This window comes from Felis catus, chromosome F1 (genome assembly GCF_018350175.1).
Source record: "Felis catus isolate Fca126 chromosome F1, F.catus_Fca126_mat1.0, whole genome shotgun sequence".
Lineage (NCBI taxonomy): Eukaryota > Metazoa > Chordata > Mammalia > Carnivora > Felidae > Felis > Felis catus.
In genome coordinates this window covers 20,938,573-20,963,391 of record NC_058384.1, presented here as the reverse complement: position 1 = coordinate 20,963,391, position 24,819 = coordinate 20,938,573, and the positions used below count along the sequence as shown (strand labels likewise).

Here is a 24,819-nt window from a genome sequence, read left to right as displayed (position 1 = left end):
TTAGCAGAACGGAGTCGCCGGAGCCAAGTGCAGACGAGAGGCCCACGGAAGAGGGTAGGAAGGGCGGCGAGGCGGTGCGCGCTCCACGGACTGGCGGGAGGGAGCCGGGGCGGAGGGACGGCCCACCGGCCAAGCAGAGCCCCCGAATCTGGCTGGCAAAAGTGGAGGGGCCAGACAAGTGTGTTCCAACAGCAAGCGGGACTTGACATCTGGAAGGTTATAAGCTAACAGCTCTGCTTGGAGAACGGGAGGGCTGGAGGACAACGGGAGGGAGAGTCGTTGAGCCCCAGATGACAGAGCTCAGCTTGGTGGGGAACAAAAGCGCTCGCCAGCGCCGTCTCCCTCGCCCATCCCCCAGCCAAAATCCCAAAGGGAACCGGTTCCTGTCAGGGAACTTGCTTGCACCACGCAAACACCCAACGCTGTGCTTCTGCAGATCCATCCCTCTGGCGGGTCGGACTCCCTCCTGGTGCCGCAGGGCCCCTCCCGAAGCAGATCTCCGAAGGAAAAGCGAGCTGAGTTGCTCCTCCTGCCCCCGTGCACCTTGCCGATCCACCCCAGCTAATACGCCAGATCCCCAGCACCACAAGCCTGGCAGTGTGCAAGTAGCCCAGATGGCCCATGCCACCCCACAGTGAATCCCGCCCCTAGGAGAGGGGAAGAGAAGGCACACACCAGTCTGACTGTGGCCCCAACGTTGGGCTGGGGGCAGACATCAGGTCTGACTGCGGCCCGCCCACCAACGCAAGTTATTCAGGACAGCACAGGGGAAGTGCCCCACAGTCCCGCACCACTCCAGGGACTATCCAAAATGACTAAACGGAAGAATTCCCCTCAGAAAAACGTCCAGGAAATAACAACAGCTAACGGTCATCAAAAATGATTTAAACAATATAACAGAAAGTGAATTTAGAATAATAGTCATAAAATTAATCGCTGGGCTTGAAAACACTATAAAGGACAGCAGAGAATCTCTTGCTACACAGAACAAAGGACTAAGGAATAGCCAGGAGAGCTAAAAAATGCTTTCAACGAGTTGCAAAATAAAATGGAGACAACTACGGCTCGGACTGAAGAGGCAGAGGAGAGAATAGGTGAACTAGAAGATAAAATTATGGAAAAAGAAGAAGCTGAGAAAAAGAGAGATAAAAAAATCCAGGAGTATGAGGGGAAAATTAGAGAACTAAGTGATGCACTAAAGAGAAATAATATACACATAATTGGTATTCCAGAGGAGGAAGAGAGAGGGAAAGGTGCTGAAGGTGTATTGAAGAAATAATAGCTGAGAACTTCCCGGATCTGGGGAAGGAAAAAGGCACTGAAATCCAAGAGGCACAGAGAACTCCTTTCAGACATAACTTGAATCGATCTTCTGCACGACATATCATAGTGACACTGGCAAAATACAAGGATAAAGAGAAAATTCTGAAAGCAGCTAGAGATAAACGTGCTCTACCATATAAAGGGAGACCTATAAGACTCGTGACCAATCTCTCTACTGAAACGTAGCAGGCCAGAAAGGATTGGCAGGAGATCTTCCATGTGATGAACAGAAAAAATATGCAGCCGAGAATCCTTTATCCAGCAAGTCTGTCATTTAGAATAGAAGGAGAGATAAAGGTCTTCCCAAACAAACAAAAAATGAAGGAATTCGTCACCACTAAACCAGCCCTACAAGAGATCCTAAGGGGGATCCTGTGAGACAAAGTACCAGAGACATCGCTACAAGCATGAAACCTACAGACATCACAATGACTCTAAACCCATATCTTTCTATAATAACACTGAATGTAAATGGACTAAATGTGCCAACCAAAAGACATAGGGTATCAGAATGGATAAAAAAACAAGACCCACCCATCTATTTGCTGTCTACAAGAGACTCATTTTAGACCTGAGGACACCTTCAGATTGAGAGTGAGGGGATGGAGAACTATTTATCATGCGACTGGAAGTCAAAAGAAAGCTGGAGTAGCCATACTTATATCAAACAAACTAGACTTTAAATTAAAGGCTGTAACAAGAGATGAAGAAGGGCATTATATAATAATCAAAGGGTCTATCCATCAGGAAGAGCTAACAATTATAAATGTCTATGCGCCGAATACAGGAGCCCCCAAATATATAAAACAATTACTCACAAACATAAGCAACCTTATTGATAAGAATGTGGTTATTGCAGGGGACTTTAACACTCCACTTACAGAAATGAATAGATCATCTAGACACACAGTCAATAAAGAAACAAGGGCCCTGAATGATACATTGGATCAGATGGACTTGACAGATATATTTAGAACTCTGCATCCCAAAGCAACAGAATATACTTTCTTCTCGAGTGCACATGGAACATTCTCCAAGATAGATCACATACTGGGTCACAAAACAGCCCTTTATAAGTATACAAGAATTGAAATCATACCATGCATACTTTCTGACCACAATGCTATGAAGCTTGAAATCAACCACAGGAAAAAGTCTGGAAAACCTCCAAAACCATGGAGGTTAAAGAACACCATACTACAGAATGAGTGGGTCAACCAGGCAATTAGAGAAGAAATTAAAAAATATATGGAAACAAACGAAAATGAAAATACAACAATCCAAACGCTTTGGGATGCAGCAAAGGCAGTCCTGAAAGGAAAATACATTGCAATCCAGGCCTATCTCAAGAAACAAGAAAAATGCCAAATACAAAATCTAACAGCACACCTAAAGGAAATAGAAGCAGAGCAGCAAAGACAGCCTAAATCCAGCAGAAGAAGAGAAATAATAAAGATCAGAGCATAAATAAACAATATAGAATCTAAAAAAACTGTAGAGCAGATCAACAAAACCAAGAGTTGGTTTTTTGAAAAAATAAACAAAATTGATAAACCTCTAGCCAGGCTTCTCAAAAAGAAAAGGGAGATGACCCAAAGAGATAAAATCATGAATGAAAATGGAATTATTACAACGAATCCCTCAGAGATACAAGCAATTATCAGGGAATACTATGAAAAATTATATGCCAACAAACTGGACAACCTGGAAGAAATGGACAAATTCCTAAACACCCACACCTTCCAAAACTTAATCAGGAGGAAATAGAAAGCTTGAACAGACCCATAACCAGTGAAGAAATTGAATCAGTCATCAAAAATCTCCCAACAAATAAGAGTCCAGGACCAGATGGCTTCCCAGGGGAGTTCTACCAGACGTTTAAAGCAGAGATAATACCTATCCTTCTCAAGCTATTCCAAAAAATAGAAAGGGGAGGAAAACTTCCAGACTCATTCTATGAAGCCAGTATTACTTTGATTCCTAAACCAGACAGAGACAGGCCAATATCCCTGATGAATATGGATGCAAAAATTCTCAATAAGATACTAGCAAATCGAATTCAACAGCATATAAAAAGAATCATTCACCATGATCAAGTGGGATTCATTCCTGGGATGCAGGGCTGGTTCAACATTCGCAAATCAATCAATGTGATATATCACATTAATAAAAGAAAAGATAAGAACCATATGATCCTGTCAATCAATGCAGAAAAGGCATTTGATAAAATTCAGCAAACTTTCTTAATAAAAACCCTCGAGAAAGTCGGGATAGAAGGAACATACTTAAAGATCATAAAAGCCATTTATGAAAAGCCCACAGCTAACATCATCCTCAATGGGGAAAAACTGAGAGGTTTTTCCCTGAGATCAGGAACACGACAGGGATGTCCACTCTCACCACTGTTGTTTAACATAGTGTTGGAAGTTCTAGCATCAGCAATCAGACAACAAAAGGAAATCAAAGGCATCAAAATTGGCAAAGATGAAGTCTAGCTTTCACTTTTTGCAGATGACATGATATTATACATGGAAAATCCGATAGACTCCACCAGAAGTCTGCTAGAACTGATACATGAATTTAGCAAAGTTTCAGGCTACAAAATCAATGTACAGAAATCAGTTGCATTCTTATACACTAATAATGAAGCAACAGAAAGACAAATAAAGAAACTGATCCCATTCACAATTGCACCAAGAAGCATAAAATACTTAGGGATAAATCTAACCAAAGATGTAAAAGATCTGTATGCTGAAAACTATAGAAAGCTTATGAAGGACATTGAAGAAGATATAAAGAAATGGAAAAACATTCCGTGCTCATGGATTGGAAGAATAAATATTTCAAAATGTCAATACTACCCAAAGCTATCTACACATTCAACGCAATCCCAATCAAAATTGCACCAGCATTCTTCTCGAAACTAGAACAAGCAATCCTAAAATTCATATGGAACCACAAAAGGCCCCGAATAGCCAAAGTAATTTTGAAGAAGACCAAAGCAGGAGGCATCACAATCCCAGACTTTAGCCTCTACTACAAAGCTGTAATCATCAAGACAGCATGGTATTGGCACAAAAACAGACACATAGACCAATGGAATAGAATAGAAATCCCAGAACTAGACCCACAAATGTATAGCCAACTAATCTTTGACAAAGCAGGAAAGAACATCCAATGGATAAAAGATAGTCTCTTTAACAAATGGTGCTGGGAGAACTGGACAGCAACATGCAGAAGATTGAAACTAGACCACTTTCTCACACCATTCACAGAAATAAACTCAAAATGGATAAAGGACCTGAATGTGAGACAGGAAACCATCAAAACCCTAGAGGAGAAAGCAGGAAAAGACCTCTCTGACCTCAGCCGTAGCAATTTCTTACTTGACACATCCCCAAAGGCAAGGGAATTAAAAGCAAAAATGAACTACTGGGACCTTATGACGATAAAAAGCTTCTGCACAGCAAAGGAAACAACCAACAAAACTAAAAGGCAACCAACGGAATGGGAAAAGATATTTGCAAATGACATATAGGACAAAGGGATAGTATCCAAAATCTATAAAGAGCTCACCAAACTCCACACCCGAAAAACAAATAACCCAGTGAAGAAATGGGCAGAAAACATGAATAGACACTTCTCTAAAGAAGACATCCAGATGGCCAACAGGCACATGAAAAGATGCTCAACATCGCTCCTCATCAGGGAAATACAAATCAAAACCACACTCAGATATCACCTCACGCCAGTCAGAGTGGCCAAAATGAACAAATCAGGAGACTATAGACGCTGGAGAGGATGTGGAGAAACGGGAACCCTCTTGCACTGTTGGTGGGAATGCAAATTGGCGCAGCCACTCTGGAAAACAGTGTGGAGGTTCCTCAGAAAATTAAAAACAGACCTACCCTATGACCCAGCAATAGCACTGCTAGGAATTTACCCAAGGGATACAGGAGTACTGATGCATAGGGGCACTTGGACCCCAATGTTTATAGCAGCACTCTCAACAATAGCCAAATTATGGAAAGAACCTAAATGTCCATCAACTGATGAATGGATAAAGAAATTGTGGTTTATATACACAATGGAATACTACGTGGCAATGAGAAAGAATGAAGTATGGCCCTTTGTAGCAACATGGATGGAACTGGAGAGTGTGATGCTAAGTGAAATAAGCCATACAGAGAAAGACAGATACCATATGTTTTCACTCATATGTGGATCCTGAGAAACTTAACAGAAACCCATGGGGGAGGGGAAGGAAAAAAAAAAAAAAAAGAGGTTAGAGTGGAAGAGAGCCAAAGCATAAGAGACTCTTAAAAACTGAGAACAAACTGAGGGTTGATCAGGGGTGGGAGGGCGGGGAGGGTGGGTAATGGGTATTGAGGAGGGCACCTTTGGGGATGAACACTGGGTGTTGTATGGAAACCAATTTGACGATAAACTTCATATATTGAAAAAAAAAAAGTGACCTAGGTGTTATATCCTAAGCCTGAGACCACTGAGTTATATCTTTCAGTTGGAATGGCCATTTAATCTCTCACCCATAACAGAAAGAATTATGCAGCCGTTGCTTAAACCCTTATGCAGTTCACACATAGGGAAGTGTCTATTTTAAAAACCACCTTCTTCGGGTGCTTGGGTGGCCTAGTCGGTTAAGCATCCAACTTCAGCTCAGGTCATGATCTCACAATTTGTGAGTTTGAGCCCTGCATCAAGCTCTGTTCTGAAAACTCAGAGCCTGGAGCCTGCTTCAGATTCTGTGTGTGTCTCTCTCTCTCTGCCCATCCCTCACTAGTTCTGTCTGTCTCTGTTTCTGTCTCTCTCTCTCTCTCTCAAAAATAAAGAAAAACATTTTAAAAAATTAAAAAAAAAAAAAAACACCTTCTTTAAGACTTCTCCTCCTGAAATAGAGGAACCAAATAGTCTGAAAGGTCTGCTTTTAAAAAAAAAAAAGAAAAGTTTATTTATTTTGAGACAGAGCACATGAGAGGGGAAGGGACAGAGAGAGGAGAGAGAGAATCCAAAGCAGACTCTATACTGTCAATACAGAACCCAACACAGGGCTCAATCCCATGAACCATCATGAGATCATAACCTGAGCCGAAATCAAAAGTCAAACACTTAACTGACTGAGCCACCCAGTCATCCCTGAAGGGTCTTCTTATTACAATACAACTACATCCATGACATAGCATACTTTCTGAAGCATTATTGGGTTTGCAGGAAAAAATAGAAATCTCTAGGGGCAACAAAGAAAAACAATAAACAAAATAAGCTAAGAATGGAGTGGGAGATGGTAATCAGTATTCACTACCAAACCCAAAGTCATGGTTGCCCCAGTAAAAATAACAACACTGCGTGAAGAGGGTAAGATGGCAGAGTAGGAAGATTCTGAACTCACATCCTCCCATAGACATACCAAGGCTGCAACTGCATACAGTGCCACCCTCCTCTGAGAAAGACCAGAAAAGCAGCAGAACAGAACTTTCACAGCTAAAGATATAAATAAAAAGTCACACAGGGGTGCTTGATCATGATCAAGTCATGATCTCATGGTTCATGGGTTCCAGCCCCACATTAGGCTCTGCGTTCACAGCTCGGAGCCTGGAGCCTGCTTCAGATTCTGTGTCTCCCTCTCTTTCTCTCTGCCCCTCCCCTGCTTGTTTTCTCTCTCTCCCCTCCCCCCCCCTCTAAAATAAATAAATAGAAACAAATTAAATAAATAAATAAATAAATAAATAAATAAAATAAAATAAAATAAAATAAAATAAAATAAAATAAACAGGTAGGAGGGGCAAAGATGCCATCAGGAACTAACCCTGGTACAGAGCCCCACAGGCAGGCGGGATATCACAAGTGTGATAAGTCCCCTCACCAAGGAGCAAGGGCTTCAAGCCCCACACTGGGCAACTCCTGCCCTGGGATCTGCACTGGCAAAATGAACCCCCATAACATCTGGCTTTGAAAATCAGCAGGGTTTAACTCTGGAAGAGCTAGAGTGTTATAGGAACTGAGACTCTGTTCTTAAAGGGCTGCCACATTATATCACTTACTCTAGGATCCAACACAAAGGCAGCAGTTTGAAAAGCACCTAGAATGTAGTAAAGATTTATTGACAAATTTTAGGGTATATGATAGAGGGACAAGGGTCTGTAAGAAATTTCTCCAGGAAGAGAAGTGCTGGAAGCACCCTTTTTCCCCGCTCGTTCAGGTGAGATGGCCTGACACTGGGGGATGCCGGCTCTGGCACCCTCCATCTACCTTGTTAGCGCCACTGAACCTATCCCAGCCTCCCCTTCCAGATCCACCCTGCCCAACCTGCTTACCCTGACAAGTGTCTTCCTAAGCAACTACTGTTCTGTCACACCCAGCAGCTAGCCTCAGCCAGCACAGACATTCCTTTAAAGTGACTCCTTCTCCAGGGAGAGCCAGTCCCACCCATCGCCATGTCTACAATAGTCCAACTGGGCCTCAGAGCTGGCCGTGCCAGGGACCAGCCCCACCTACCAGTGCACCCACAGCAGTTGTGGCCCAATCACAACAAGAAGGTACACATAGTCCACACGGGTCATCCCTGGATCATGTGGTTCGGGAGACCAGCAGGCCCCATGTGCTACTGGGCCCCACAAAGACACTTCTTCAAGGCCAGGAGACACAGCTGACCTACTTAATACATACAAGCAAACATAGTAAGTTAGACAAAATAATGAGACAGAGGAATATGTTCCAAATAAAAGAATAAGACAAAACCTCAGAAAAAGAACTAAATGAAACAGATAAGCAACCTACCTGATAAAGAGTTCAAAGTAATGATCATAAAGATACTGACCAAACTTGAGAGAAGAGTAGATGAACTTAGTAAGAATTTCAATAAAGAGATAGAAAATGTAAGAAAGAACCAATAAGAGCTGAAGAATACAATAATTGAAATAAAAAATACACTAAAGGGAATCAAGAGCAGATTAGAGGATGCAAAAAAGAAAAAAAAAGATTAGAGGATACAGAATGGGTCAATGATCTAGAGACAAGGTAGTGAAAATCATCTAAGGTGAACAGCAAAAAGAGAAAAGAATTTTTAAAATGAGGATAGGGTAATGGACCACCAGAGCAACACTGAGTACACAACCATTCATATTATAGGGTCTCAGAAGGAAAAGAGAGAAAGAAAGGGGTAGAAAATTTATTTGAATAAATAATAGTTGAAAATTTTCCTAATCTGAAAAAGGAAACAAACATCCAGGTCCAGGAAACATAGACAGCCCCAAACAAGATGAACCCAAAGATGTTCACATCAAAGCACATATTAATGCCTAATGGCATTTTAATTCCAAAAACTGAAAATAAAGAGAGAATATTAAAAATAGCAAGAGAAGGGGTACCTGGGTGGCTCAGTCAGTTGAGCGTCTGACTCTTAACTTTGACCCAGGTCATGATCTCACAGTTTGTGAGTTTGAGCCCCATATCAAGCTCTGTGCTGACAGTGCAGAGCCTGCTTGGGATTCTGTCTCCCTCTCTCTTTGCCCCTCCCCTGTTTGCTCTCTATCTCTCTCTCAAAATAAATAAAAATAAACATAAATTTAAAAAAAAGATTCTCTCTCCTTATTTTCCTTTCTCCCAGCTGTGTTCTCTCTCTCTCTAAAATAAATAAATAAAAATAAATCTAAAAAAAAGAGAAAGCAAACTAGTTTAAAGAAAATAGCAAGAGAAAAGTAACTAGTTATGTACAAGAAAACACATGTAAGAGTATCATCTGATTTTTCAGCAGAAACTTTGCAAGCCAGAAGAGAATGACATGATATATTCTAAGTGCTGAAAGGAAAAAACCAACAACCAAGGATACTCTACCCAGCAAGGCTATCACTCAGAATTAAAGGAGTTCACTCAGATTGAACTGAGTTTCCCAGGCAAATAAGAGTTAAAGGAGTTAATCACCACTAACCTGGCCTTAACAAGAAATGTTAAAGGAACTTCTTAAGCAGAAAAGGAAAGGCCACCAGTAGAAGGAACTTATGAAACAAAAAAATTCACTGGTAAAAGCAAACATGTAATAAAGGTAATAGATCAATCACTTACAAAGTAGTATAAAGGTTAAAATACAAAAGCAGTAAACCAATTATATCTACAATAATTAGCTAAGGGACACATAAAGTAAAAAGATGTAAAATATGTTAAGTACATAAAATGCTGTATGGGGAGTAAAATTTACTACTTTTAGAATGTATTTAAACTTAAACATCAAATTAAAATAGACTGTTAAATAGTACTAGAAGTCTTAGCCTCAGCAATCACACAACAAAAAGAAATAAAAGGCCTCCAAATCAGCAAGGAAGAAGTCAAACTTTCACTATTTGCAGATTTCTTGATACTCTGAAGAAAACCCGAAAGATTCCACCAAAAAATTGCTGAAGTGGCAGGATATGAAATAAACATACAGAAATCTATTACATTTCTATATACCAATAACGAAGCAGCAGCAGAAGAAATCAAAGAAGCGATCCTATTTACGATTGCACCAAAAACAATTAGATACCTAGGAATAAACCTAAACAAAGAGGTAAAGGTCTACACTCTAAAAACTATAGAAGACTTACGAAAAGAATTGAAGAGGACACAAAGAAATGGAAAAGCATTCCATGTTCATGGATTGGAAGAACAAACACTGTTAAAATGTCTATGCTACCCAAAGTGATCTACACATTTAATGCAATCCCCAACAAAATATCGCCAGCATTTCCCACAGAGTTACAACAAACAATCCTAAAACTTGTATGGAACTAGAAAAGACCCCAAAGAGCCAAAGCAATTTTGAAAAAGAAAAACAAAACTAGAGGCATCACAATTCCAGATTTCAAGCTATATTATAAAGCAGCAGTCATCAAGACACTAGGGTACTGGCACAAAAACAGACATATAGATCAATGGAACAGAGGAGAGTGGAACAGAAAAAATAAATAAATAAAAATGTATAATAAATAAATAAATAAATAAATGGAAAAGAATAGAAAACCCAGAAATGGACCTACAACTATATGGTCAAGTAATCTTTGACAAAGCAGGAAAGAATATCCAATGGAAAAAGACAGTCTCTTCAACAAATGGTGTTGGGAAAGCTGGACAGCAACATGCAGAAGAATGAAACTGGGCCTCCTTTTTTTTTTTAGTTTATTTATTGGTTTTGAGAGAGACAGAGAAACATAAGTGAGGGAGGGGCAGAGAGAGGGGGAGAATCCCAAGCAGTCTCTGCACTGTTAGTGTAAAACCCAATGCGAAGCTCGAACTCATGAAACCATGAGATCATGACCTGAGCAGAAATCAAGAATTAGATGCTTAACTGACTGAGCCACCCAGGTGCCCCATGGACCACTTTCTTATACCACACACAAAAATAAACTCAAAATGGATAAAAGACCGAAATATGAGACAGGAAACCATCAAAATCCTAAAGGAGAACACAGGCAGCAACCTCTTTGACCTCAGCCATAGCAATTTCTTACTAGACATGTCTCCAGAGGCAAGGAAAACAAAGCAAAAATGAACTATTGGGACCTCATCAAGACAAAAATCTTCTGTACAGTGAAGGAAACAATCAAAAAAACTAAAAGTCAACTGACAGAATGTGAGAAGATATTTGCAAATGACATATCAGATGAAGGGTTAGTATCCAAAATCTCTAAAGAACTTACCAAAATCAACACCCAAAAAACCACATAATCCAGTGAAGAAATGGGCAGAAGACAAGAATAGATACTTTTCCAAAGAAGACATCCAGACAGCTATGAGACACATGAAAAGCTGCTCAACATCACGTATTATCAAAAAATAGAAATCAAAACCAAGATGAGATGCCACCTCACACCTGTCAGAATGGTTAAAATTAACAACATAAGAAACAACAGGTGTTGGCAAGGATGCAGAGAAAGGGAAACCCTCTTACACTATTGATGGGAATGAAAACAGGTGCAGCCACTCTGGAAAACAGTATGGAGGTTCCTCAAAAAGTTAAAAATAGAACTACCCTATGATCCAGCAATTGCACTCTAGACATTTACCCAAAGGATACAAACATATGGATTCAATGGGGTACATGCACCTTGATGTTTACAGCAGCAATATCAACAATAGCCAGACTAGGGAGAGAGCCCAAATGTCCATCAACTGATGGATGAATAAAGAAGATGCAGTATATATACACAATGGAATATTACTTAGCCATAAAAAAGAATGAAATCTTGCCATTTGCAATGACATGGATGGAGCTAGAATGTACTATGCTAAGCAAAATAAGACAAATGCCATATGATTTCACTCATTTGTGGGACTTAAGAAACAAAACAGATGAGCATATGGGGCAGCAGGGAAAGAGAGAGGGAAACAAACCATGAGAGTCTCTTCTCCAAAAATAGGGAACAAACAGGAGGTGGGTGGGGGATGGGCTAGATGAGTGATGGGTACTAAGGAAGGCATTTGCTATGATGAGCACTGGCTGTTGTATGTAAGTGATGAATCACTGAATTCTACTCCTGAAACCAAGATTGCACTGTATGTTAACTAACTAGAATTTAAATAAAAATTTGAAAATAAAATAAAATAAAACAAACTATTAAATACATAGGGTGTTCTATATAAACCTCATGGTAACCACAAACCAAAAACTTGTAACAGATACACAAGAAATTTTAAAGACAAAGAAATCCAAGAATAATAACACTAAAGAAAATCATCAAATCACAAGAAAGCAAGAAAAGAAAGGAACAGAGAAGAACTATAAAAAGAACCAGAAAACAATGAACAAAATGGCAATAAGCACAAATATCAAGAATTACTTTAAATGTAAATGAACTAAATGCTCCAATCAAAAGATGTAAGGTGACTAAGTGATTAAACAAAACCAAAAAAACTAGATTCATCTATATGCTGCCTATAAGAGACTCACTTCACATATAGACATATACAGACTGAAAGTGAAGGGATAGAAAAAGATATTCCATACAAATGGAAATGAAAAAAAGCTGGGGTAGCAATATTTATATCACACAAAATAGACTTCAGAACAAAAAACATAACAAGGGACAAAGAACAGCATTACATAATGCTAAAGGGAGCAAAAGGATATAGCAATTGTAAATATCTATCCACCCAATATAGAAGCATCTAACTTATAAAGTAAGTATTAACAGATATAAAGGGAGAAATTGATGTAATACAAAAATAGTAGGGGACTTTAATACTCCACTTACATCAATGGATAGATCATCCCAGACAGAAAATCAATAAGGAAACAGTGGCTTTGAATGACATTAGATCAGATGGACTCAAGAGATATATAGAGAACATTTCATCCAAAAACAGCAGAATGCATTTTTTTCAAGTATATCTGAAACACTTCAAGATAGGTCATATATCAGGCCATAAAACAGGTCTTAATACATTTAAGAAGATTTAAATCATGTCAAGCATCTTTTCTGATCACAAGAGTATGAAATTAGAGGCTAAACAACATGCTACTAAAAAGAAAAAAATGGGTTAACAAAGAAATCAAACAGAAAATTAAAAAATACCTTGAGGTAAATAAAAATGGGAACACATTGTTTACAAATATATACGACACAGCAAAAGCAGTTCTAAGAGGGAAGTTTATGGTGATACGAGCTTACCTCAAGAAATAGGAAAAATATCAAATAATCTAATCTTACACCTAAAGGAACTAGAAAAAAGAAGAATAAAGCCCAAAGTTAGCTGAGGGAAGGAAATACTAAAGATCAGAGAGCAGAAATAAATAAAATATGGGGTGCCTGGGTGGCTCAGTTGATTAAGCATAGGACTTCGGCTCAGGTCATGATCTCACGGTTCGTGAGTTCAAGCTCCATGTCGGGCCCTGTACTGACAGCTCGGAGCCTGGAACCTGCTTCAGGTTCTGTGTCTCCCTCTCTCTCTTCCCCTCCTCTGCTAGCACTCTGTCACTCTCTCTTTCTCTCTCTCAAAAAATAAATAAACCTTAAACATTTTTTTAATTAAAAAAAAATATATAAACTGAAAAAAAAAAAGATCAGTGAACTTAAAAGGCATTTCTCTGAAAATAACACCTTGATACACCTTTAGCCAGACTCATCAAGAAAAGAAGAGAGAGTACTCAAATAAATAAAATGAGAAATGAAATAGAAGGTACAATGACTCCACAGAAATACAAAGGACTACAAGAGACTACTAGGAAAAATTATTTACCAACAAATTCCAACAACCTAGAAGAAATGGATAAATTCCTAGAAACATACAACCTTAGCAGAATGAATCAAGAAGAAATAGAAAATCTAAGCAGACAAATTACTAGTAATTAAATTGAATCACTAAACAAAAACCTCAAAACCAACAGAAGCCAGGATGAGATGGCTGCAAAGGTGAATTCTACCAAATATTTAAAGAAGAGTTAACACCTATTCTCAAACTATTCCAAAAAATAGAAAAGGAAGAATTGTTTCAAATTCATTCAATAAAGACAGCGTTACCCCGATAGCAAGACCAAAGACATCACAAAAAAGAAAATTAGAAGTCAATTATCCTTAAGGAACATAGATGCCAAAATCCTCAACAAAATATTAGCAAGCCAAGTTCAACAACACATTAAAAGAATCAGTGACCACAATCAAGTGGGATTTATTCTAGGGATGGAAGAATGAGTCAATGTCCACAAATCAATCAGTGGGATATACCACATTAACAAGATAGAGGATAAAAACCATATGCTCATCTCAATAGATGCAGAAAAAGTATTTGATAAATTCAACATCCATTCGTGATAAAACTCTCAACAAAATGATACAGAGGGAACATAACTCAATATAATAAAGCCTATCTATGACAAACTCACAGTTAACATACTCAATGGTTAAAAGGTGAAATATTTTCTCTAACATCAGTAACAACACAAAGATGCTTACTCTCACCACTTGTATTCAACATAGTACTAGAAGTCCTAGCCAGAGCAATCAGACAAGGAACAAAAATAAAAGGAATTCAAATTGGTAAGGAAGAAATAAAACTGTCAACTATTCGCATATGACATAATATTATATATGGCAAACCCTAAAGACTCCCCCCAAAAAAACCATTAGAACTAGTAAGTGAATTCAGTAAATTTGCAGGATACAAAATTAATATATAGAAATGTTACATTTCTATATACTAATAACAAACTAGCAGACAGAAAAATTAAGAAAACAATCCCATCTGAGGTGCCTGGGTGGCTCAGTCGGTTAAGCCTCTGACTCTTGATTTCAGCTCAGGTCATGATCTCACAGTTTGTGAGATCAAGCCCATGTTCGGCTCTGCACTGACAAGAGCAGAGCCTGCTTAGGATTCTCTCTCTCTCCCTCTCTCTCTGCCCCTCCCCTTGAGCTCTCGATCTCTCTCTCAAAATGAATAAACTGAAAAAACAAGAAAACAATCCCATTTAGTAACAAAAACAATTTTTTAATTAAAAAAAGGAAAAAAAAATCTCTTTTATAATCGCACCAAAAATAATAAAATATCTAGTAATACATTTTACCAAGGAGATGAAAGACCTATACTCTGAAAACTGTAAGATATTGATGTAAGAAATTAAAGATAACACAAACAAATGAAAAGATATACCCTACTCATGGATCAGAAAAATTAGTATCATTAAAATGTCCTTGCTACCCAAAGCAACCCACAGACTCAATGCAATCTCTATCAGAATGCTAACAACAATTTTCACAGAACTAGAACAAATAATCCTAAAATCATATGGAACCTTAAAAACCCTAAGAGCCAAACCAATCTTGAGAAAGGAGAACAAAGCTGAAGGTATCACACTCCCAGATTTCAAACTATACTACAACGCATTGGTAGTCAGAACAGCGTGGTACACACACAAAAACAGACACATAGATCAATGGAATAAAGCAGAGGTCCAGAAATAAACCCACACTTATATAGTCAATTAATCTATGACAAAGGAGGCAAGACTATAGCATAGGGAAAAGACAATCTCTTTGATAAATGGCATTGAGAAAACTGGATGAACATAATGAAAGGAATGAAATTAGACCACTTTCTTACATCATATAATATACAAAAATAAACTCAAAATGGAATGAAGACTTAAATGTGGGCCCTGAAACCAAAAAACTTCTAAAAGAAAACATCGGCCATAATCTCTCTGACATCGGTCTTAGCAATATTTTTTGGATCCCTCTCTTCAGAAAAGGGCCACACAAAAGCAAAAATAAGTAAGCGGGACTACACCAAAATAAAACACTTTTGCACAGCGAAGAAAACCATCAACAAAACGAAAGGCAATCTACTGAAAAGGAGATATTTGCAAGTGATATATCCAATAAGGGGCTAATATCCAAAATCGATAAAGAAATCATAGAAGTTAACACCAATGAAACAGTGTGATTTAAAAATAGGCAGAACACATGAATAGATAATTTTCCAAAAAATACATGCAGATGACCAACGGGCACATGAAAAGATGCTCAACATCACTAATCATCAAGGAAATGCACATCAAAACCACAATAAGGTATCACCTCATACCTGTCACAATGGCTGGAATCAGAAAGACCCAAAGTAGCACCTGCCTAGCTCAGTCAGTGGAGTGTACGACTCTTGGTCTGTGGACTGTGAGTTCAAGACCCCGTTGGGTGTAGAGATTACTTACAAATAAAATCTTTAAAAAAAAAAAAGGGGGTCCAAAATAACAAGTATTGGTGAGGATGTGGAAAAAAAGGAACCCTCATGCATTATTGGTGAGAATGTAAATTGGTGCAGCACTATGAAAATAGTACGGAGGTTCCTCAAAAAATTAAAAATAAAAATACCATATGATCCGGTAATTCCACTTCTGAGTATTTACCTGAAGAATAAATAAAAAAAAAAAAACTCATTTGAAAAGATAAATGCACTCCTGTGTTTATTGCAGCATTATTTACAATAACAAAGATATGGAAGCAACGTAAGTATCCATCAATGATGAGTGGATAAGGAAATGGTTGTATATATAAACAATGGAATATTAGCCAGTCATTAAAAAAAAATCTCGCCATTTGTGATATGGACCTAAAGGTATTATGCTAAGAGACATAAGTTAGACAAAGAAAACAAATACCATTTTGATTTCACTTATATGTGGAATCTCAAAAACAAAACAAAGAAAACAAAACAGAAGCAGACTTATAAGTACAGAGAACTGGTGGTTGCCAGAGGAGAGGGGATAAAGGGCTGGGCAAAGTAGTTGAAGGGGACTAAGAGGTACAAACTCTCAGTTATAAAATAAATAAGTTATGAAGCTGTAAAATACAGCACAGGGAATACAGTAAAAAGTATTGTATTACTTTTGTATGGTGACTTATCATGGTGAGTATTTTGTAATGTATATAATGTCAAATCACTATGTTGTACATCTGACACTAATATAATATTATATGTCAACTACACTTCAATTAAAAATAAATAAATAAATTTTTTAAAATACCAACGTTGGGTCTGACACTAAGCCTTGGACTGGCTTCAAAGTAAGAGACCTGAGTACTGGACTATCACATACGGTCAGGATTCCAGAAGGAAGAAAATACAAATCCTCTCTTCAGGAAGCGTCCATGATTTACATTCTGAGGATTTCATGATTAAGATTAACCAAATGTTAGCTATAAAAGCAAATATTGCAAAATATGTAAATAAACCATCATAAATGAGACCAAGAAGAAACAACAAATAGTAATTCTAGATACTAATAGTTTCATATATTAGAAATATGAGATTTAGAATATGCAACCATCCATGAAATGTTTGAGAAATGAAAGATTGAATCTAAAAATAAATGAGCAATAAAAAATATTAAATATGATGAGACAGATACAAAAACAAACAACAGAACTCTTAGGTGGATAATACAATTATTGATTATAAAACTCAAAAGATGGGTTTTAGCAGAAAAGATGCAGCTAAAGCGCTTATTAATATCTTTGAAAAAACCACCCAAAATATAGTACAGAGACAAGGTGTTGGAAATTATGAAAAAGAGATCAAGAGACAAAAAGCACAGATGAAAATGTCTAATATAAATTTAATCAGAGTTCCAAAAAGAGAAAACAGAGAAAATGGAGAACAGATATTTACCAAAGAGATCACCACTGGTAATTTTCTAAAACTTATTAAGGATATTAACCTATACATAGGATTGTGGTATAGATATAGGTACAAAAATAAAAATAAATCCAGAGGAACTAAATTTATTCTCCTGCCTGAAATAACCTCAATGAAGACGTCGACAACAACAAAGGCAAAGTATGTAAAACAATTTTCAAGATACATGTGAAACAAAAATTTTCAAGACACTGAATACAAGGCAATGAAAGAGAGTAATCAGTGAGAGACTAGAAGTAAATAAAGCCCTATGATTGCTCCAAGTTGCAGACTTGAAAGTTTCCAGGCCAAAGCACAAGGAGAGAGAACGCTGGAGAAGCCCAGCGGACTCTCTGAGTTAAGGAGACAGAGCTAAGAGCCTAGGGAGAGGAAAGCAACAAGAGTTCAGAGGACAGGGTACTGGAGAGAAAAGAGCTATTCCAAGAGATCCTCTGGAGGTCTGCAGAGGGTCCTTCTCAAGTAATCAGCTAAGGAAAGATCAGGATCATCATCAAGATCAGGAAAGATCATAAATGTGAAGAAACTATCTGAAAGGATCGGGAGGTAAGAGCACCCAGCACTCACACACTGCTAGAAATGGTGCTGGTTCTAACCAGCCAGTCTGGAAAAACTTAGGATTCAAAGAAGAGTCTTGCCAAAGTATTTACAAACAATTGGCCATAAATTAAGCACTGTTCTGTTCTTCCTAAAGGCCCAAAAGCACCAAACTGTTTTCAAGTAGCTTAATCATGTCACAAATCAAAGTTCAAGAATATTTTTAGAAATGCAAAAATACACAGCATCCAATAAGCTAAAACTCACAATGTCTGCCATCCAATCAAACTTACCAGGCATGCAAAGAAAGCAGAGAACACACCTATGAGGAGAAAAAAAACTCACCCAGAACTGGCATAAATGTTAGAATTAACAGACAAGGACATTCAAAGCTGGAAGAGGTCATTCAGATACTAGGAGATAAGTTTTCATGTACTTTGGTGGCACAGAAAATTGCCTTGCCAAAGTCTCAGGGTGGACCTGATGAGATTTCCATATAGAAGCGTCAGGAGACGGCTCTACAGGTACAGACGCCTGCACTGGTGGAGGACACAAATCTGTGCTTCAACGCTTTCAGGGGTCTCCCTGGCCCCTATATACAGTGGTTTCCAGAAAAGTTAAAGCCTAAAAGTCTGAACCAGCTCCTGGCTGGGTTCCAGGACAGACTTTGCCCATGTGCTCTGCACATTTCTGCTCAGCATCAGGGACCCCAGCAGGCCAGTGTGCCCGTCCAGGGGCCAGAGCTTGGGGCCAGATGGTGGTGCTCTGAGGCTGCTAGGACTTTGGCTAGGACCCCTGCCTGATGGATACAAGCAGACGTACGCAGAGATGCCCATAGCTGAGAAGAGAAGAAAGTCATCTCCCATTACTTCTGGTCCCTGCTTGAGCTACAAAAATATTTTTACAGCCTGATCCTTACAGTAGCCAGTGATGATCACCCTGGTTAGGGATCTGGGGAAGGCTAGCCTGAGACCTCTCCCATCCGACAGGCGCCCCTCCAAGTACTGCCTTCAGGATTACCACTTCCTAGGGGTGTTGAGACAGCCTCATCAGCCCTGTTTGGAGGAGCGATTGGCTCTGCTTGGAGAAACTTTGGGCAAGGGACACCATTTTCTTGCATTCAGAAATTCAATATTCCTTCCTATAGCCTCCTGGCCTGGGATCCCATGGCAGGATTGAGGGTTTGGGAAGAACCACACAAATAGCTTTAGATGTTTTTAAAATGCAGCAACTAAAAATACTGAAAGTACTCGCTTCCATTATAAAATAGATATATCAGCTTTGGGGAAAAAAAACCTATAACTATATTTTGTATGTTTGCAATGTTAAGTAGAGACATGGCAAATATTTTTGAAATGACCCAAATTGAGCTTTCAGAGATGAAAACTACAATATCTGAGTTGGAAACATCACTGAATGGGATTTAAAGCAGATTAGATACTTTAGAAGAAAAGATTAGTGAACTTGAAGATAGAACAGTAGAAACTATACAAAATGAGGGGCCCCTGGGTGGCTGGTTCAGTTGATTAAGCGTCTAACTCTTGATTCAGTGCAGGTCATGATCTCATGGTCATGGGATAGAACCCCACATCAGGTTCTGTGCTGAGCATGGAGCCTGCTTAAGATTCTCTCTCTTCTTCTGCCCCTCTCCCCTGCTTGCACTTTCTTCTCTCTCTCTCTCTCCAAAATCAAGCAATCAAGCAGTAGAACAACTATATAAAATGAAAAAGATTTTAAAAGAAAAAATGTTCAAAACATTATCAGGACTATGTCATTATTAGTGGGCTGATATGTGAGTAAATGGACTCTCCTGAAAAGGGGAGAGGGTAGAAAAAAATACTTGAAGAAGAAAAACTAGCTAAAAAATTCCCATATTTGATGAAAAACATACACTCACAGATCCAAAAAGCTCAATGACCACCAATCACAAGAAACATAGAGAAAATTATACCGAGGCACATCATAATCAAATTGTTCAAAAGCAATGATACGATGCTCACAACTTAATGAATTCCACAAAATAATGATCAGAAAATATGTCAGCAGTTAAAATTCAGGTGTGAGTAAAGCAACCAGTCTGGAAAGACTATGTGCTGCATGATCCCAACTATGTCACATTCTGCAAGAGAAAAAAGTATAGAGACAGTAGAAGGGTCAGTGGTTGCTACAGGTTCAAGGGAATGGGAATGGAGAAGGAATGAATAGGTGACATGTGGGGGCTCGGGGGCATGAAACTGTTCTTTATGACATTGTAATGGCGGTGATACGGCATAAAATCAATATTGACTAATTAGTGTGCTTTCCACACGCAGTATATTTTACTAAGAAAACCTGAAAGAAGTGGGGATTTTTGGTTTTGGCTTGCCTGCCTGTCTCTTTCTGTCAGACTTCCTGGGATAGAACCCCACCTGATCTGGGCCCCTAGAAGCTAATTCCTGAAATCAGCTGGAAGAGTCCCACTCATCCCTACTCCTGATAAGGGGCAAGTCTGGATCCACTCTGAGTCATCCAGCTCCTTTACCGTGCTTCCTCATCTATCCCAGGCTTTGTTCTTAGAATGACAACTCAAACTTCAGCTGTCCCTTTCTTCATTCTAATTTGCATTCTCCAGCTGTTGAGGTGCTCTAAGAACCTACTCCTTAGTATCTAATCTTGACCAGTCTCTTATTAACGGCTTTGCTCTTCGTTTCTCAGCACCATCAGATAGGAGGACTCAGCTTCCATAAATCAGACAGCAGGCAAATAGGGCAAATTTATGTTATTAATTCTCATTCAGAGAGAGCTAATAATTTGCTTGTGGTTCCATGGCAAGTAAACTGTAGATACAAAATTTGAACCCAGTATTCTAATTCCACTATTCCTTCCAGCTTTTTGTAAAGTACCACAGTCATAAGAAGCATTATACGACAATAGTATTTATCACGATCATCTGTAATAATTATATGTACTGAGCATCTACTTCTCGTGACAATCCTATGAAGCATCCTAAGGCTTGACACAGACACTCAATAGACATCACTGAGTGATGAATGAACAAATGGGCAAAGAAAATGTTCACAGTAGTTATTACCTGCATTTACAGATGAGGAAACTAAGGCTCACACTTTTACCAAAGTCACACATCTACGTGATGATTTAAACCAGATCAGTCTGTCTCCAAAATCTATACTTTTTCTAGTATTTCACATAGCACTTCACTCCTAATCATAAAAGACTATGGTATCAAACATCCCAACAGAAATCATCTTAAAGAAGTTCTCAACTATTATATTTTTACTATAGAAAAAATAACAGAAATGCAATTCAGTTCCTTGTTACCAACAGGATAAAGAAGGGAACTTTTGTGATTTGCTCAAAAACAGATATAAACATAATTGTAACATAAAACTCAAAAGGAAACCAGGATACTCCAATAACGGCTCTAACCTGATTTTGGACAGTAGTTCTCCCCTATCTGCACAGTCCACACTGACTTGTCGAATAAGTTCATGAAATACTGTATTGTAAATAGTCTGTTCCTTCTTCAGCATATGCAGTAGTTTGTGCATCTGGCAGAAGATAAGGAGTATCATCAGTGTTTATTACAGTCTTGTCAGTAAAAACCCATTTTAGGAGGTAAACACTCTGAATGTGAATGTTTAAGAAACACCTTGATAATTTATGTCACTTATATTTTCCTTATAAATATATACACACAAATGATATATTATTTTTAAACATCTATGTTTAATCATGTACCTCTTTATATGGTGCATTGAGGTTACAGTATTGCTTCTATATCATCCCTGACAAGAGTATATAACCTGAATCTAATCATAAGTACATGTCAGACAAACCAAAACTGAAGAACATTCTACAGATGACCTGGTATCTGCTCAAATATCATGGTCAAGAAAAACAAAAAAACTGTTTCAGATTATAAATTGTCTAAAAGAACACAACAACTAAGAGCACCATGTGAGGGGTCGCCTGGGTGGCTCAGTCAGTTAAGTGTCCAACTTCAGCTCAGGTCACGATCTCGTGGTTCTTGGGTTTGAGCCCCGCGTCAGGCTCTGTACCGACAGCTCAGAGGCTGGAGCCTGCTTCAGATTCTGTGTCTCCCCTCTCTCTCTGCCCCACCGCCACTGGTGCTCTCTTTCTCTCTTTCAAAAATGAATAAACATTAAAAAAAAGTTTTTAAATAAATAAATAAATAAAAGCACTATGTGATCCTGGAATCCTGAAACAGAGGGGTAAATAGCTATAAAAACCAATATAGGGAGAATTGATAAAATCTGAAATTTGAATATGGACAGATAATACTCTCACATAAATGTTAAATCTCCTGACTTGGCAACTGTATTATGCATATGTAAGAGAATGTCCTTATCCATAGGAAATACACCCTGAAATGTTTGGTGATAAAGAGGCATGATGCCACCAGCTTACTCTAAAATAGTTCAGAAAAAAACTATACATATAGAGATATGTATGAAGGGGGGAAGAGAGAACGAATAAGCAAGTAGGGCACAATGTAAACTACTAGAGAATTTGGGTAAAGCTTACATAGAAATGTCTTATACTGAATTTGTCTATAAGTTTCAAATTCTGTAAAAATCAAAATTTACAAAACAGAAAGGCCCTGCATAAAGAAAAATATCTATAACTATGTAAGATTGAAAGAGCTCTTTTCATTAACAAAATAAAAATTTAAGTGGTAAGAAAGCATGGTTTAATTGGCAATGTTTGGTAATGGTACATAAAATAATAAGGGGCTTATAATCAGTGGTACCTTATAGTCAATGAAATACGGTAATAATAATACTAACAGTTATACAGTGTCTATTACATGCCAAGCACTATCTAAACCTTTTATATTCATATGCTATTTAATCTCAACAGTCCTATGAAGTAGATATTATTATTAACTGTAATTTATTTTATTTTATATAAATTTTAGTTAGTTAACATACAGCACAATATTGGTTTCAGGAGCACAGTTCAGTGATTCAACATCCAGTGCTCATCCCAACAAATGCCCTCCTTAATACCCAACACCCATCTAGCCCATCTCCCATCCACCTCCCTCTCTCAACCCTCAGTTTGTTCTCTATTGGTAAGAGTCTCTTGTGGTTTGTTTCCCTCTTTTCTTTTTTCCACCTTTTTCCCATATGTTCATCATGTTTTGTTTCTTAAATTCCATATAATAGTGAAATCATATGATATTTGTCTGTCTTATTTCACTTAGTGTAATACATTCTAGCTCCATCCATGCCATTGCAAATGGCAAGGTTTCATTCTTTTTGATGGTTAAGTAATATTCTATTGTGTATATATACCACATCTTCTTTATGCATCCATCAGTTGATGGATATTTGGGCTCCCTCGATAGTTAGGCTATTGTTGATAGTGCTGCTATAAACTTGGGGTTCATGTACCCTTTTGAATATGTATTTTTGTATCCTTTCAGTAAATACCTAATAGTGCTACTGCTGAACCGTAGGATAGTTCTATTTTTCGCTTCATGAGATATTACCTCTAATGTAAAGATGAAGATATTGAGGCACAAATACATTAAATAATTTGTCTAAGGTCACTAGCTAATAAATGGCAGGGCAGGGTTTCAATCCAGTCTTTCTGGCTCCCAGAATGCATGCTTTTTTTTTTTTTTTAATGTTTATTTATTTCTGAGACAGAGAGAGACAGAGCATGAGAGGGCGAGGGGCAGAGAGAGAGGAAGACACAGAAAGGGAAGCAGGCTCTAGGCTCCGAGCTGTCAGCACAGGGCCCAACGCGGGGCTCTAACTCACGAGCCATGAGATCATGACCTGAGCCAAAGTCGGCCGCTCAACTGACTGAGCCATCCAGGCGCCCCTCAGAATGTATGCTCTTAACCACTAGGTTACAATGATCTTTGCAATTACCTTGGTTGGCCCTGTGTATTCCTGATTCTCCACACCAGCCCTCTCTAGCATGGCGTCCATCACATCATTCAGTTGGACAACTTCTACTCTTTTATTAGGTTTCCTAAAAGATTAAGGCGGCAGACTTATGATATTAGTGTTATAACAGGTCATCCTCAACTGACAAAAAGAATATAATATACAGAAAACGTATACAGTATTGAATATTTGTGATATTTTAAAGCATTAGCCCTACTACATCTAGTAGCGCTTGTACTGATCTAGTGGGTTATACCAGTAATAACACTAAAAAAAGAAGAAGAAAAAGGAAAAAGAAAATGTAAACAGTATGACCCTCTTTTTTGTAAAGAAAATAATAGTTCCCTCCAAAAATTCTCTACACTTATTGTGTAGGATTGTAAGAACAGAGGAAAAATGTGGAGAGGTAAATACCAAGCTGTTAATACTGGTTACTTCACAGTGTAAGAAAAGAAAAGGGAGGAAAGATAAGAGAGAAGATAGGAAGAAAAGGAGAGGTAAGAAGAAGGAAAAAGGAGACAATAGTAGCAGACGTCTGCTGTACAACGTTGCCTAGACTCATTGACACTGTATTGAAAAAAAATTGTTAAGAAGATAGATCTCATGTTAAGTGTTCCTTCCACAGTAAAATAAAATTTTAGAAGAAAGAAATTTAAAACTGTGAAAAAAGTATTTTACAGTACTTACATATTATAAATATGTAAAATTGAATATGCAATTGGACAAATGAAAACACTGATTAGATGATAGAATTGTGGACAATTATTGGGTTTCTGCTACAATTTTAATATTTTCTGTATAACAAAGTACTATGAAAAATAAAAATATGCATATTTTCCTTCTAAGAAATACTTTCAAATATAAA

At 38.1% G+C, this 24,819-nt stretch overlaps 1 protein-coding gene and 1 pseudogene across 5 annotated transcripts in view; one reads left to right on the top strand and one right to left on the bottom strand.

Annotated features, from left to right (window-relative positions):
• The window catches only part of AXDND1 (axonemal dynein light chain domain containing 1), an 83,704-nt gene that overhangs the window by 44,721 nt on the left and 14,164 nt on the right, over positions 1-24,819 (bottom strand). For all 5 annotated transcript variants that reach the window (XM_045048685.1, XM_045048682.1, XM_045048686.1 and 2 more), the window contains 2 exons: positions 23,937-24,039; positions 21,460-21,581 (listed from right to left, as the gene is read on the bottom strand). In XM_045048685.1, the coding sequence (XP_044904620.1) occupies positions 21,460-21,581; positions 23,937-24,039 (225 nt within the window). The remainder of the gene's footprint in view (positions 1-21,459; positions 21,582-23,936; positions 24,040-24,819) is intronic.
• On the top strand, positions 15,900-18,998 carry LOC102899914 (annotated as a pseudogene).